The sequence below is a fragment of the Bemisia tabaci genome, chromosome 9, assembly GCF_918797505.1.
Source record: "Bemisia tabaci chromosome 9, PGI_BMITA_v3".
NCBI classification, from domain to species: Eukaryota; Metazoa; Arthropoda; class Insecta; order Hemiptera; family Aleyrodidae; genus Bemisia; species Bemisia tabaci.
Window position 1 is genome coordinate 31,509,310 of NC_092801.1, and position 16,823 is coordinate 31,526,132.

Sequence of the window (16,823 nt, forward strand, 5' to 3'; positions counted from 1 at the left end):
CAGGAAAGGACAATAAGGGGCTTAAAAAGGAACAAGGGCGCACCAAATTACTGAGGACCTGTGGGTGGACAAGGGACTATAGCGGTTAGGCGTCGCGGGGCCCGAGAGACCGCTGTTAAAGCGGCTCTTTATCTATATATTATGTAACAATACAATAGTTTGTCGTTACACTCGGCGTAATTCAGATTTTCCTAAGAAACATTCTCTTAATCGGAAAACAAGAAACTTACGACAAAAACCGCAAAAAGCGCCAATTTTGGTGTCTTTTTTTCAGTTTGCTGCTTGTCGCGCGTTTAATTTTACCGTGAGCAGAAAGAATTTGACTCAGCTTGTAGATAGTTTAACGAGTTTTAACTGTGGAAGTAACCAATTTTGTCGTGTGATCAACTCCTGGCAAGTCACAGGCTATAATCCGCCAAAAAGGCCGATTTTAAGCAGTTTTTGCCAAAGAGGTGTGTGAAAAAACGGCCAAAAATGCCTCAAGGCATTTTCGAATTTTGATCACTTGGGGTGATACAGTAGCTTCCCAGACGCCCAAAACCGGTCGCCGTTTTGCTTAGAAGCGCCGGGTTGCGACGTTGCCATTTTTTAAAGTGGAAACCTTTAAAAATTCATATCTCCGCCGCATCTCAACCGATTTCAATGAACTTTTTTTTTAAAATGTTCCTCTTAAATAGAGCTTTCTAGTGATATATAGTTTTCTGGGGTTCACTTGGCTTAAAGTGGCACTTACGCGGTTTTAGCAGTTCTTGATAGACACAAAAATTTAGTTTTTATTTTACCACGATCGTGGAATCGACGGAATCTAAACAAAAACCAGTCTAAATAAAAGTTCAGATTCTCACCTTTCTAACGAGCACAAGATCATCCCGGGGAAACGTTTAGTTTCCGAGATATGACCGCTCAAAGTTGGTCACACGCGCTTTTGCGCAATGTGAATGCACCTGATCACTAAGTCATTCGCGAACTGGGGGTCCCTTATGTTCAATTTACGTTGAAATAATTACACAGAGCAGTAAGGTGTACAACACGAGCCGTATTTTCACCTTCGGCTGCTGATGTGCGACGTTGCCATTTTTTTAAGTGAAAACTCTTAAAAATGCATAACTCCGCTGCATTTCAACCGATTTCAATGAACTTTTTTTTAAAATGTTCCTCTTGAATAGAGCTTTCTAATGGTATTTAGGTCTCTGGCTTTTATTGACTTTAGGGCGGCACTTAGGTCGTTTATATGGTTCTTTGCAGAGATTTTTCGTATAAAAAATAGTGTTGCTATTTTTTTTCTTTTTTTTCGGAAAGGGGTCTGTATTTCCCCCGATTTTTTTTAACATTCAAACTAGATCGGAAGATCACCATCGCTTAAAGTATAATGCAAAAATCTTGGTAAATTAGCAACACCAACTTCTCTTGTACAATGAGAGCGTCGCTTTCAATATTTGTACACGTAAGAATAGTGATTAAAAGAATCCCTTTTTTCAAAGTTCTTTCTTTTAAATTTTGCCATTTCAAACCCTCCCACAACCCGCGGAAAAAAAAATAAATAAATAAAAAATAAAAAATAGCAACACTATTTTTTATACGAAAAATCTCTGCAAAGAACCATATAAACGACCTAAGTGCCGCCCTAAAGTCAATAAAAGCCAGAGACCTAAATACCATTAGAAAGCTCTATTCAAGAGGAACATTTTAAAAAAAAGTTCATTGAAATCGGTTGAAATGCAGCGGAGTTATGCATTTTTAAGAGTTTTCACTTAAAAAAATGGCATGAAACGGTCATTTTGCCTTTGGGCCCACTAATCTTTAGCCCTCATTTCGCGGCGCGGCCCGGGAGAAGCTTTGAATTTCTCCGGGACTCAAAGTTTACCTCGAGCAGCGCCGCGAACATTTTCTCACGCAAGCGAAGGAAACTGGGAGATGGGACGTCGACGGGACCTGTCTGGCGGATGCGTTCCAGCCGCTTGTCTTGCATTTTTCTTGCGTTTTGAGAAAACTGCCCAGCCACGATTCCATCGGTTTCCGGCAGACATGCGAAGCTGCCAAATTGGTCAGGGGCCCGCACTGTTCCGGAGTGAATCTCTGAGAATTTTGCGGGACTCTGATGAATTTGGCTGTGGCTCATGACACTGTCCGTCCGGCAATTCTTGGAAAGCGTGGTTTGGAGTCTGAAATTTTGCTGCTTCAGAATTTTCCCCAGTACTTTCCCATGGGAACCGACGCTTCCCTGGCATCTCTGGCCCAGGGTAGCGTCTGAACATCGCTTCTGAAGTCAGTCGTGATTTTCAAAGCGCATGAGGAAGGTATACGAGGCAATTGCCCAGTCCGGCCCGTGTTACGTGGAAATTCCGTCTCAACCGTTGTGCGAGATCGCGATTAAGTTGTCTTCGTTGGTGGTGTTGTGTTTTGTGTGTCGTAGTTTTTATAATTTTTCTCATGTTTAATATCCCTTTCTAGTTTTTTTTTTGTCCTTTTAGTTTGTTTTTTTTTCTTCGAATCTGGTAATATCGGTCGTTATTTCCACCTGTGAAGAGCCACCTTGGCCTTCATTTATCTTTGTCTAAATCGTGTTAGCGTAGGGTTTAATTTTTCTTGTGTAGTGTATACTGTAAATAAATTTCGAGTGGCCCGTAAATTTAAATCTGTGTTGACATCCGTTTCTCCCATCCGGCTTCTTCTACCATTCCCCATCAATCATAGAGCGACCAGCACCCGTTTGGCGGCAGGAGCCGAGCAAGTCAAAAAATCCTCAGGCCAGGTTTGGCAGAATTAAAGATCAAATGCCCTTATTAGTCCTTTCTTGAGTCCATCCGTTGCGTTTTGGAGTTGTCAAGGGCTCCTATCACCTAATACCTTGACTGGTGGAGACCTCGCCTTTTAGGCGCCCCCGAAGTATTCACGCTCTTTACGCCCCCAGAGCGAGCCCGTGTCAAGTGTGTTGCCGGGCGAGATTTAGCCCTTTCAAGTGGTGTAGGCCCGGCCGGGTAGCCAAAAAATAAACTCCCGGTGAGTGTTTCTTGGCCGTTCCGTAGTACCTCTCCATAAAAAGCCAAGCGAGTGAGAAAATTAATTTGTGTTTCCGAGATTGCGTAGACTCAAGAAAGGAATTATATAGTGGATTTTTCTGTCTTTTTATTTTTTTTTAATTTTTTCCTTTTCGTCTTTGATTATTTTTCTTTACAGGTCAAATTTATGTAGGAGAAACCAGTGAATTTTCTTGTCTTTCCAGGATTGCATTTTTTTCAATTGGATGAAGTATCATGTTTTTTTTAAATTTTTTATAGGGTCAAAGTAATTTTCTTATTGTTTCTGGTTTCGTTCTCTCGTTTTGGGGTTGTGTAAATTTTTTTTTTTTTTTGATAAACCGAGTTCGTTTTGTGTGTTTCTGAGCCAGATCAGCGGTAATTTTTAAATTAATTTAAACATTTTTTTTTATTTCACTTACTACCGCCCATTTCATTTTCTAATCATGTGGAATGCATACCTTAAATATATTTATTAACACCGAGTCGATCAGGGTAGATTATGCTGAACTTCTTCCCTTTCTAAGAGAGAAACAGTTAATTGTAATTGACACACATGTGCGAAGTGAAACAGTGATAGACTTTTTAAAAAAATTACCTCATGCCGAAATCAAGGAGTATATTGAAAACAGATTAAAACGAACGGTGAGAGCATCCAAGCATTGTGTAGTTCGCATTTTCTCGTCAGTGTATGGGTCAGACACATCTTATGAAGCTGATGTTTTAGCAAGAAATCCTTCCCTTCCTCCGGTGACATACGACGAAGAAGGGTATCCAAAGGATATACACCTTTTTACTCAAAAACGGGTAGAAGTAGAGTTAGCTAAATTCGGTTTTGTCTACAACTATAGCAGGTTAGACTACGCTAGAAAAGCACTTCGTCGTATAGCTGCGACGAAAGGTGATAAAACCCCCTCTCCTCTTTTCTCGAGTGTCTGTACTAGAACCCGTTTTCAAGTAGATAATTCGGACCCTCAGAAAACCAGTGAAGAAAAACCAACTGATGATGAAGGGGAAATAGCGCGGGCTAGACGAAGCTTTGCCAAATTAAGTCTTAAGGAGTTTATAGAGAGAAGGTCCTTGGCCGGATCAAGGACCCCATCAAATCCCAGTTTCTCGCCTGAGTGGTTGCGAGCGGGGACGTCATTTCTGGCTGACACAGAAAACAAGGTAACCGCGGAGAATTTTAGGGGTGCGGAAGGCTCAGAGGACGAGAACGGTGGGACAGGGACCCTAGACGAGACCGTAGTAGTGCGGCCATTGAACCCTCCGCGTTTTGACGTGCCCGTCCAGATAGAGCATCCTGCTCCTGACATGGCTCAAGCATTAAATCCTTTAAAATTAGGTATCCCGCGGTTCAGAGGGGATCCAAGTGAGGTGGAACCTTTCTTATCTGAAATCAACCGCCAAAGGCAAGTTCGGGCCTGGAATGACGCTACCACGCGTCAAAATTTTTGGCTTAGTCTGATTGGTCCTGCTTTGGTCTGGTGGGAAGAAAATGAAGGGACTCTGAACAATAAAACGTGGGATGAGCTACGACAATTATGTAAGGATCGCTTTCAACCCAGCCCTGGGACAACTAGTTGGAGAAGATATCAGCAGAGAGTGCAACAACCGGGAGAAGACGCGTTGACCTATTTCGAGGACAAGAGTCGTCTAAAAAGGTTTACAACCATCCCAGTTGAACAGATGGATGAAATTGGATTTATTGTAGATGGGTTACAGGATGATCTAAGGGCAAGAGTCAGACAAAGGGGAAACAATAACACGCTGGCTGCCTTGCGAGAAAATATTCGCGAGTTAGAATCAGTCATGAGGCAAGAGGGCAAACTAGGGATGGCAGGAGGGTGCGATCCCAGTCATTATAATAGGCTTGAGTCTATGATGATAAACATTCAGCATGATATTGAGTCCTTGCGAAGGACGAATTCTGAGCCTCAGGCATTGGGGGTAAATCAATTGCTTGTAGCCGCCTTGACTAAGTTGGCAACGGGGCCGATCCAGGGGGGAGGTTCAGAGCCTACATGTTATCGTTGCGGCCTTACCGGGCATTATGCGACCTCTTGCTATAAGTCGGAGGCGACTCCAGCTAGGGAAAACGTACAGAGAGAATGCTATCGTTGTGGCGACGTTGGACATTTTGCACGTTCGTGCATCAATTTTGGGGCCTCTGCTCGGACTAGGAGTCGAGAACGGGGAAATAGGACCCCAGGGCGGGAGAGGTCTCTGGAACGCACCAAATCCGGGCAAACATACTGTCAATTTTGCAACGGACTTGGCCATACAGCCGTAACATGTGAGAGGTTGAAGGCTGAGATAAAGGGTGCCGAGAAAAAAAACTAGAGATGCCTCCGACCACGGTCGACCCCGCGGTTTTCATCAGGGAGGCTCAACTAGGGTCTAGTAAAAAGATAAGAGTATTCCTTCCCGACGAAGTTATTGTAAATTCAGGAGAACAGGTCGTGACTACGGTGACGACGTCCAGCCCAGTATCTGGCCAACTTTCCTTTGTACCGTACGAATTACATGGGGTGGTCGTGAGGCCAATTGGCCAAGTTAAATTCTTATCAGGACTGGAGTTCACCGTGGTTATCGAAAATGCTGTAAATAATACCGTAAAATTGACTCCTCGAGTAGTGATTGGTGAGTTAGTGAGTCAAAACAATTCAACGGAAAATAAAAATAAGTCGGCTCCGGCAACGCCGAGTTTTGTAACACAGGCGGTGAACGCACCGAGCCAGAATCCTAAACTCCGCGTAATTCTAGCCGGAGATCATCTGCTGAGTTGTGCAAGGTCACGGCTCGAGAAGTCACTCGCGCCGATCGCCAACCTAGAGATACAATGTTGCGATGACGCGTCACTGAGTGATGCGCTGGACTTCATTGAGCAGAAAAAAGTGCAGCCGGGGGAACGCGCAGTTGCATTAGTAATGGGAGGAGGGCAGGAGTTTGACCTACAATACGCGAAATACGCGCATCCTACTATTTGTAATAATCTGCCGCTTGGCAGAATTCGAAACCTGACCCGTCAGCTGCATGTAGTTTATTCCCCCTTAATGCCCAGGTATGACATTCCCAAGCTAAACGAGAAAATTAGTTTAGTCAATGCCCTAATATGTGGTCAACTAGTGCCAGGTAAAAACTTATCTAGATTAAAGTTTGATCAGGACGTGTTTACTGAATCTAAGTTTGAAAAGGATGGAAGAAAGCTAAACGAAGCTGGGGCGGAGACCTTGGCCTGCTTAATTTCAGAGCACATTAAAGCGGTACTGGACGGTAAGACGGATTTGGGGGTGGTACATGCTATTGAGCGTGGTACCGAGAGGCGAACAACCCTTCGTCGCCCTCTTAAGGCCAGAGGGATCATAAATTTCAAGGAAGTGGAATTTCTTCTCGATACGGGGAGTGGGGTAAATTGCGTCCACCCGGACATGGTAAACCGTGATGCCATACGCGCAGTTACAAATTTTGAGCTCCTTACTGCGTCTAGCGATAAGATGGAGCCCATGGGAGAAGCAATTTTAGAGTTCGAACTAAATGGTACGCGATTGTCCCAGAGTGCGTTCGTAGTGAAAGAATTACCCACCCCGGTCTTATTAGGTATCCCTTTCTTGGAACACCACAGCGCATTGATAGATTTTGACTCGCTAACAGTGACACTGAGACGCAATGTACCGCACCCAATTAAATTGCCCTTCACACAAGATTTGACCAAGAGCATAGGAGTACTTAGCGGTGCAGTGTCCGTTGCCGCGCGAGAGAGTGAGGCGGAGGTCTGGCAAGGGTTGTGTAACTCATATCAGGAAGACGCAGACAAGAGCATAAGAGTGAAAACCCCGATTACCATCAAACCCCATGAGGTGACGGCGGTTCCAATTTATTTTGTAGGTAATCTGAGCACTGATGTAGTGACCATAAGACCCATGGATCAGGTTATACACAAGGGACTTGATGTACTGACTAATAGTGTAAATAAAAACATGGCGGACGCTGTGCTTGTGAGTAATCAAAATCCATACGATGTGACCCTATTCCAAGATTCGTGCGTAGGGACCCTTACTGAGGGGCCTCCCCCTTCTTCATACACCTATGAATTCCCATACATGGAAGACCTGAACTTAATTCAGGTTAACCCAGATTTGTCAGCAGAAGAGAAAGAGCAAGTCTATAAATTATTAGCAGAGTTCCATGATGTGTTTCTTTGGCCGAAAGAGAAGTTAATAGGAGGTAAAGTTAAATACCCCCCGGTGAAAATCACCCTAGAAAGGGAGGAAATGACGTACAAACCCCCGTACCGGCTTAGCCAGAAGGAAATAGACTGGCTTGAGAAGGAGGTCGAGGAACTAAAGAGGCAAAATATTTTGGAGGAATCTGACTCTCCATATGGGTCCCCCGCACTGTTAGTGCCAAAAGGGGAGACTTTTAGGCTGGTGCAGGATTTTAGAGCATTAAATAAACTTGTAAAAAAGGTTAGGTACCCCCTCCCTAATTTAGAGGCTTCACTCATGGCTATTTCAGGGGCAAAATACGTCACGAAGCTCGATTGCACGGCGGGATACTGGCAATTAGCGCTACATAAGGACAGCCGGAAGTACACGGCCTTTGCTACGCCTTTCGCGCACCTCCACTTCAAGTCGATGCCTCAAGGCTGGTGTAATGCCGCCTCGGAGTATCAAAACATGGTTAACAAAATGTTGGCGGGGCTCCTTTATTCCCGAGTCATACCTTATATCGATGATTTTTATGTGATCGGAAAAACGTTCCAAGAAATGATGAGAAACCTAAGATTAGTACTGGAACGATGCCGAAAATTTAACCTTAAACTTAATTACAAAAAGACTCAAGTGGCTTGCTCAGAAATATCATTGTTTGGATATAAACTCATGACAGGAAAGGGACTGCACGTGGATGAGGCAAAAATACAGGGGATAGTGGACTACGAGCGGCCAACCACTGTCACCGCGGTAAGGCGGTGGTTGGGACTATGTCAGTATTACCGCCGATTTATAAAGGATGCTAGCTTAATTAGTAGGCCGCTTTATGAGTTAATCAAAAAAGACGCGGGCCCGTTCACTTGGACCCCAGAGGCCGAGGAAGCTTTCCAGCAATTGAAAACCATCCTAACGAGCCCCCCCGTTTTGGCCTGTTACGATCCTGCGGTGGACGTAATGTTAGAAGTTGATGCAAGCCAATATGGGGCAGGGGCCGTATTGTCACACGTGTTTGACGATAAAACCATAAAACCAATTTGCTACTTCTCAACGGTATTCAACGAAACCCAGAGGCGATATGGAATCCCGGAGCAGGAGTTACTCGCCATGGTCCTAGCCTGTAAAAGATTTAAGCCCTTTTTATTCGGAAAAAGAGTTAAAGTGATCACCGATCACTCAGCTCTAAGGCAATATTCAACCCTCCAAAACGATAGTAATCGTCTGAATAGGCTTGCGTTAAAATTGTCTGACTTTGACCTTGATATCACGTACAAAAAAGGTAAGCTGAACGTAATTGCGGACGCTCTCTCTAGAGCAATGCCGGAGAAAGCGCACGCTATGTTAATTTCTCTGGGAAAAGAAAACATGCCACAGGCTCAGGCCCAAGACGCCGAAATGTCGGTAATGTTGCAAGCGTTGCGTGATCCAGAATCGGCCACTACCGCTCTAAGGCGAAAAAGTCGTCAATTTTTCTTATCCGAGGATGGCATTTTGTACAAAAAGAAATTCGGCCCCGACGGCAGAGACCGTCTCTTGTGCTTGCCGAAAGTTTTCCGACCCGACGTTTTGAAGGCTTTTCACGATGACTTTGAGTCCGCTCACCCCGGGATGTTTAAAACTCTAGAAAAAGTCAAAACTAGGTTCTACTGGGGAGACTTACTTAAAGATGTAAAGGCGTGGGTGAAGTCATGTCCCACTTGCCAAATTATGAAGTGTAATAATCAGGCCCCGGCCGGCTTGTTGACACCTACGAAAATACCCGCTTATCCGTTCCGGCTAATAGCTATCGATGCGGCGGGACCATTCAAAATCAGTACCACCCGAAAATGTTGGATTATTGGAGCTATTGATTACTTTTCGAAGTTTATCCACGCAGAAGCAGTAGCTCGAAACAACGCGAAAACGGTAGGCGACTTCCTTTTTAGGTTAAATTTACAGTTTGGGCCGATCGAAGAAATACGCTCTGATTGTGGGTCATCTCTAATCGCGGACTCGGTTCAAGAAATGCTGCGCAAAATGGGGTGTCTAATGAGACCAAATTGTCCGTATAGCCCCAGAAGCACCGGCGAGATTGAAGTTCAGTTTAAATTCTTAAAAGGGATAATTCGGTCTTACGTAGATGTCACGCAACGGGACTGGGATCAATACGTGCCAATCGCGACCGCGGCTTTGAACCGAAATGTGCACATGTCTACTGGCAAGAGCCCATATGAAGTTCTATTTGGAGTAAAACCTACCTTTCCTATCGATTTTGCCCTAGGTACGACCCCTCCGGAAGTTCCTATGGAGCAGCGCGAAACCCGAACATCGAAATTGCGCCAGGAAGCATTAGCGGCAATTGTGAAGGCCCAAAACCGCCAAAGGCGGTACTATAATGCTAAAAGGCGAAATGTTGAATTTGAGGTAGGAGACAAGGTTCTTGTGTCTTGCCCGGCCGTAAAACCAGGAATGATGAAGAAGCTATGCCCTTTATACCGAGGCCCGTATAAAATAATATCTAAAATCACCCCGTCAATTTACAAGTTAAACGTGCCTTCGAAATTTAAGTGTTTAAAAGCGGAGCGGTTACGTCCGTATAACGATCCGAAAATACTGCGAGCGAACATATATTCGGTGATGGCGCCTTCAAAAGCGAGCGATACCACCGCGCCGACAAGTACGCGAACGCGGACCTCTTCATCGGCCGCTACATGGCGACGCGGCTGCGTAAAAAGGTTGGGGAGCGCGAGGGCCCACCACCCCTCCCACCGGGCACGGAGTCACGCGTGGACTCTAGCAATAGAAATGACCGCGAAGGTAAGGTTGGACAACTATCCGATCCCACCTATAGTGCGGGCGCTGGCCGAAAAGGCACCGCCCCCTCCGCCCCCGGAAGGAGAAACGGACGCCGCACGGCATCGAGAATACGAGAGAATTTTCAGGGAGCGAAAATCGAATGAGGAGGTACTAAACTTTGAAAACTACAAAGACAGATTCTCTTTAGCGGTTTATATGGAAGAAATTAGTGTAACTAAAGCATTGAAATCGTATTCTCTAAAGGACGTACCACTGTACGAAACGCAGGAATATTTCGCAGTAAAAATCCCTGGACTTCATCACGAGAACTCCGTTTTGAAGAAAGGAGACCACCTCGGTGTAGTGCTCACAAAACTACCGAATCAACACTTTTGTGGGTTAGTGAAGAGTGTCAAGAATGAATTAATCGAGCTAGAATTACCAGCACTATTTTTCTACGAATACGCGCCGGGCGACCGAGTAAGTGTGTCATTCTCTTTAAACAGGTATCCTTTGAGGGTAATGCACCGCGCTATTGAGCAGTGCGACAACTTAAGCGATGTTTTATTCCCAGGACAACCCCAAGATAAATTGCCTGCCAATTTTCACGATGAAATTTCATGGGCAAACCCTCTAATTAATAATAATCGAGAGCAGAGGACAGCAGTGAAGAGTATGATAAGGGTCTCCGCGAGGGAACCAGTGCTCATATATGGACCCGTGGGCACGGCGAAAAGCTCCACCTTAGTAGAAGCTATAACACAGATTTGGCGAATGGGCTCCAAATCTAAAGCTAAAATTCTCTTGTGTGCGCCCTCAAATAACGCTGTAGATAATTTAGTGTTAATGTTGTTAAAATATGTCCCTGGGGATCAAATACTACGATTGTACCCCGAGTCACGGGCATGCGCATTTATTCCGGAACAGATAATGAGAGCAAAATGTTATAATCATGGGGACCAAGATGACGTCATCAGGTACAACGCCGCTCGGTTGCGCGCCCCCGCTATTATAGCCACCACGCTAATTGGAGCGGGCAAATTAGTATCAGCTAACTTACAGAAACCACCGCATTTTTCTCACATTATAATCGATGAAGCTTGCTTGGCCACTGAACCAGAAATTCTGGTTCCCTTGTCATTAGCAAATACAGGCGAAAACCCGAGCAAAATAATTTTAGCTGGGGATCCTCTGCAGCTGCGACCGGTAGTAATTTCCCCTTGGGCAATAAACATGGGGTTGAACATTTCGTTGTTAGAGCGTCTAATAGGACACCCTGGGTACGCACCTGATCCCATTTCGGGTAAATATAACCCAACGAGAGTAGTGAAATTGGTAAAAAACTACCGGTCTCACCCTGCAATACTGCGACTACCCAACAAATTGTTCTATAAAAATGAGTTAATTGCTGCAGGTCCCAAGGAAATCATAAATGCCGCGGTCAACTGGGATCTATTGCCAAACCCAGCAGTGCCGATCATTTTTCACGTAACGCGGGGCCGCGAGAAATACGATCAACTGACGCAAAGTTGCTATAATCTTGCTGAAATTAAGGTAGCAATCGCATACTTGGAAACATTACTAACTCACCCGGGTTTAAATGGTAACTTACTGCAGCAACAGGAGGTGGGCATAATTGCGCCTTATAAGAGCCAAATCTGCGAGCTGAAACAAAGATTAAGGGAACTAGGATGGTCACAAGTGCTATGTGGTACCACCGAGCAGGTACAAGGGTCGCAGAAACTAGTGACGATCGTCACTACAGTTAGGTCTAAGACAAAAACGGGGTCCATCGGGTTTCTTAAGGACCCTAAACGACTTAACGTAGCTCTAACTAGAGCAAGGGCATTACTAATTGTAATCGGAAATCCAGATGTATTGGACAAAAATCCGCACTGGGGGGAACTGATCGCGCAGTGCAAAGCGGACGGAGCATGGAGAGAAGGAGATACCGAAATGCATACACCGCTTACTAGTCGGCAAAATCAACGACAGAGGAAGCAAAATGGTTAGGAAACTAGGGTAAAATTACGTAAAAATAAATCAAATAAAAAACCCGTTAAAACAGTAGTGTAAATATGACGTTCATACTCTAAATTTTTTGGCACAAAAAAAAAAAAAACAGCTACTCCAAGGTTGCATGTTCAGCTATAAGTGTTACCGCGCCCTCATCGTTAACGCTGTATTTATCTCCCGGACGCTCGTAATAAATTTTGGTTGCAATTTAATCTCAAAACTTGCAAGTCCAATTTAAACTTTTTTATTGAAAAATTGCAAAATTTGCCTCAATGAGTCACATTGGCGAAAACTTTTTAAGTTCAACAGACCCCTTCAATTAGGAACGACGCAATATGCAAGCAGATCAGAAACTTATGTATTAGTTGAACTGCATTTTGCAATCCGGAACTATAATTTCTGGCCTGGTTGAGAAACAGCGTATGTGCTATCATTATGCACATAGGTGTTTTTCCAGCAATACCAGCGTGTGGTTCCGGATTGCAAGATGCAGTTCAATTAAGCACTATATAATTATATAAAGGGCACTCCAATATTTAATTTTTCAGCGGAATTGGTAAATCTTAATTTAACCAGCTAGAACTGGCTCGTCCCTCGCAACTAATTTTCAAAATTCCGTCTGTGCAGGTAGTAATCGGCGAACCTACAGCCGTTTTTCTTACGATACCCCCCCCCCCCCCCCCCCCTCACAATGATCCCCGAGAAGGTAGCTGCACTAGTAGTCCTGATGACCGGACTCGGTATTCTAAACCAGGCAAATTGTTGCACCCAAATCAAAAATTCGACAATATTAGCGTACAATACAACCAGGACAGCACTTTTCCAAAACGGCCAACTGATCATTCCGCTATCTATAGATCTAGTGCAGTCGTACACAATTTGCAATAGGACCTACCCGAACACGGCCCTGGCGTGGATGTTTAAGATCTCAAAAGGCAGTCCACCCTACCAACCCCAGGACAGGCCAAGGAGCAGACAAAAGCGGGCCGCGCCAGGGATCCCATTAGCAATGGCAGGCGCTTTTGCAGCTGCAACCGCGGTGTGGGAGGGGTATTCGTATGGAAAAACGAACGGGAGGATAGAGGAACTGAGAACCGAAATAAGAAGTCAGGATAGCTACTTCAGGAAGGTAATAACTAAAAACAAACAGTCGAACCTGAAACATTTTTACGCCATGCGGCGAGAGCTTCAAGACTTCTCGCTCCGAACAAGAGAAAATATATGCGAGGTTGGGAACTACACCAGGGTCCTCATAATGGAAAATTACATGGTACAGCAATTTAACGATTTACTTTGGGCAATACAAAACCGAAGAATCAGCCCATCCATCATCCCACCAAATCAACTAAAGGAGCTAATCAAGCAAACAGGCTCTCTGCAAAATTCACTATACGCAACATCGCCATACCTCTTCTACTTAACAGCCAGAATTTTAATAAACATGCAGGAACTCCCCGAGGACGGGACCATATTGAGAGCGACGGTAGTAATTCCACTCCTAAAAAGGCAGGAAAGGGTTATAATGACCACGGCCTCGAAATGGCAAAACAACAAACTATCAGTATTCGAACCGAGTTATGTCGCAGCAGACAGCGGATTATCAGTGGAGAACTGCGAAAGAGAAGCGGAGCACTACTTCTGTACAGACGCCCACTTAAAAAAAATTGAGGCCACAGAAATATCGACACCTGTGTGGTATGAAGATGGTGTAGCGATAATAGGTGAAGGAGAATTAGCAATAAAGCAGGAGAAGGAAGATGGGCCGAAAGTCAGGATCACCGGACCAGCAGTTTGCACCCAAGGAGACACCTATTCCGTGACCCATGGAAACAACATGATATTTACACACTCTATCGCATTCCACGTAAGGGCGGCAAACTACAGCTGGGACATAGCACCTTACGACATTAAACTAAATTTAGCGGACAACAAGGTACAAGATCTGGAAGACAGCTTGAACCTGATCCATGATGAAACCTCGACGAGGCATGCACTGCAATTGGCATTGACAATATTCTTTACAGCCCTAACCGTGGCAGTCCTGATACACTTACATCGCAGGCAAGCGAAACATGCACGCTTTGTCAAAAACTTTGACGAAGCTGGCATTCCACTTCAAGAAGTTCTGGTAGTCCAAGAAACCTTAGACGGCCGGGGGACAACCCGCCGGATCACAAGGGATTAGAGGAACCGTTGGCTTGGCTGACAACACCTCTAACGTGCTTCGTGCGGGACAGGGTGCTTCGTTAAATGAGCGCATTTGGATCAGACGGAGCTTCGTCCATTCTAAAATGAGCCCTAAGATCCATAAGAATACAGGCATGACAGGGCTCATTTTGCAGTGGACGCGGCCCCGTTTGATTTAAATGCGTTCAAATAAACCGGATGTTGTTAGTAATTCAAGTTTTAGGAGAAGTTCTAAATTTTTCGTTTTTTTTTATTAGTTAAATTTTGTTTATTATGTTAATACTAAATCTCAATTGAATTGCTAGTGCCGGTTGCAGTGCGTGTATTGTCGATAAATTTTCTTAGGGGAATTGCTCATGGTACCAACCTAAGCTGCTCTCCTTCCCTGCGAGTGTTCTATCGCTGGAAAAATTACTCGTCACTGTCAGTTTTTTTTGTTTTTCTTAAAACCATCGCTTGCCCATCACAAAAATTTAATAGTTTCAATCTGATGGCCAAGTATGAAAATGAGAGCAAAACGGAGCCGCAGCGAAATGCAGGCAACAAGAGAAGCTGAGAGAATTCGCGATGTCAGCTTGAGCGGCGAGCGGACCCGAGTGCTAGCACCGGCTCATCCATGTTGTCAAGAACATATTGATGGTGGATCAGCGCAAGAGCGCATCTCGGTTCGCAAAATTGCATACTTCCCGTCTTAATTTATTTTAAACTTTCGTGCATAAAATTCAACTAAACGACATTTCTTAACTTCGATGAATTTTCCTCCCCGCAGAATAATATTCTGCAATAAATTTCAAACAATTCTTTTCCAAACAGACCGGAAATTTTGAACGCTCGCAGCCGAGATGCGCGTTTGTGCTGGCTCACCATCAATATGAGAGACTGAAAGTTTCCCGTGAGATATCCTAAAACACGCCGACTAATGAGTACCAAGATAGGTTTAAAAGTATATTAGTGTTGGTTTTCGGTAGGACATCTTAGTAGCTTTTCCAGAATATCTTTGAGATATCATTGTCTGATGTCGGTGCTGACATACTTACTAGATATCAATACTGGATATCTTCGAATACACTAAAATTGATCGCTAAAATATCAAATCTGAAAAGTTCATGACATTCTCAACTCCTCATGAATGAGGGTTTAAAGTAAATTTTTACATAAATTCACTCGATTTAAAACAATGAAATTTCAGTAGTTGTTCGATGATATTCAGTAAACGTTCAGTCGGAGTGTCAGCATTGACACTCAGCAAGTTCACCCATCACATTCACTTACTGTAGTTAACCATAATTTCTCCGAGCCAATATCAACTAATATTCTAAGAAAGTTGTACAGAGATATCTTTAAGATATCTCATAATGTTGTTTGAACGTAATTCGTAAGGCCGGCATAATTTCTTCAGAATAAGCTTCACGACATCTACCCAATTTATTCATACTAGTTTTCAAGATAGGTATTTACCTACTATCGATATTTTGAAAATATATTCAGAAATTTTTGGAAGTTATCATTTCTTCCATGACATGCTCGTTTCCGCCAATACGCCTACAGGATTGCATTTTGTAGACTGGAACCATAATTTCTGGCACGGAAACAGCATAGGTGCCACTAGTATCCTCACGCACACAGGTGTTTTTCAGAGTGCCAGAAGGTGTGGTTCCGGATTGCAAAATGCAGTTCAATTGTGGACTATATAATTACGCCTTATGGTAACCTAGGCCTGGCAGCCTTGCCCGGCTGTTTCCACATCGCTTCAAAATTACTCGCCATTCTATTCCTTGTTTAATTAATTTTAACCCAATTTTTTTTTAACCCTCGCAAACATTACTCCACTTCCAATTTCTCCACGGCCAACCCCACGCCGCAAACCAAGCAGCTAATTTGATTTTCTAGAAAATCACAACCTCAGCGAATAATTAGAGAAGGACAATTTTTCAGCATTTTCGGCGCGAAAATGCAACAGAAGTTACCTCCGACACACAAAAATTTGGGCAACCATGAAAGGCAAAAAAGGAGAAGGCCGTAGAGAAAAAGGAACCCCCCCCCCCAAAACCACATAAATTTAGTACAAAGTAAAGCCAAAGTTACTCTCAGTAACCTTGATTTCAATGACAGCGGTCTAGGTTACTATTGAACTTCAAAATCCTTACGTACTATCACTAATCTGAATAAGATGTAATTATCTAGTTTACTTATCCGTCGATAAATTACCGAAATGCGCCCCCTTCTTAGTGAACTTAATTACTACCCCAAACAAATAAACCGCACTTGCTATTAGCGTGAAGATGAGCCTAGCAAGAATAACAGACCGCAACACTCCAGATGGCACACAAAATTAGGGTGGCATAATGAGTGAAATTGCAACAGCAACAACACTGAGAAACGCGTGTCGTTTTTCCATTCTTCTCTGCATGAAACTTTCAGGGCAAGTCGGATCAGAACCTCTGCTCCTCCTGCCTTGCTGCGAAGACAACTCCTTACGATTTGTCCAATCCTGATAACCACCTTTGGCACTTGCCTGACAGAGGATGGTCAGGATGGGGCAAATTTGTGGAAAGAGAATCGCAGAAACGCAGGGGAACCCGAGGTCCAGTAGGATGGCAGGAAAATTGATGCAAAG

At 44.1% G+C, this 16,823-nt stretch overlaps 1 protein-coding gene across 1 annotated transcript; it reads left to right on the forward strand.

Annotated features, from left to right (window-relative positions):
- The first annotated feature begins 5,362 nt into the window (after window positions 1-5,362).
- Window positions 5,363-12,657, forward strand: LOC140225403 (uncharacterized). The gene has a single exon (XM_072304217.1). It carries the CDS (start codon window positions 5,363-5,365, stop codon window positions 12,014-12,016), a length of 6,654 nt encoding a protein of 2,217 aa, XP_072160318.1. The 3' UTR covers window positions 12,017-12,657.
- The last annotated feature ends 4,166 nt before the right edge of the window (window positions 12,658-16,823 follow it).

Coding starts and splice junctions, on each gene's coding strand:
- LOC140225403 (XM_072304217.1), top strand. CDS start 5,363: ATGCCTCCGACCACGGTCGACCCCGCGGTTTTCATCAGGGAGGCTCAA.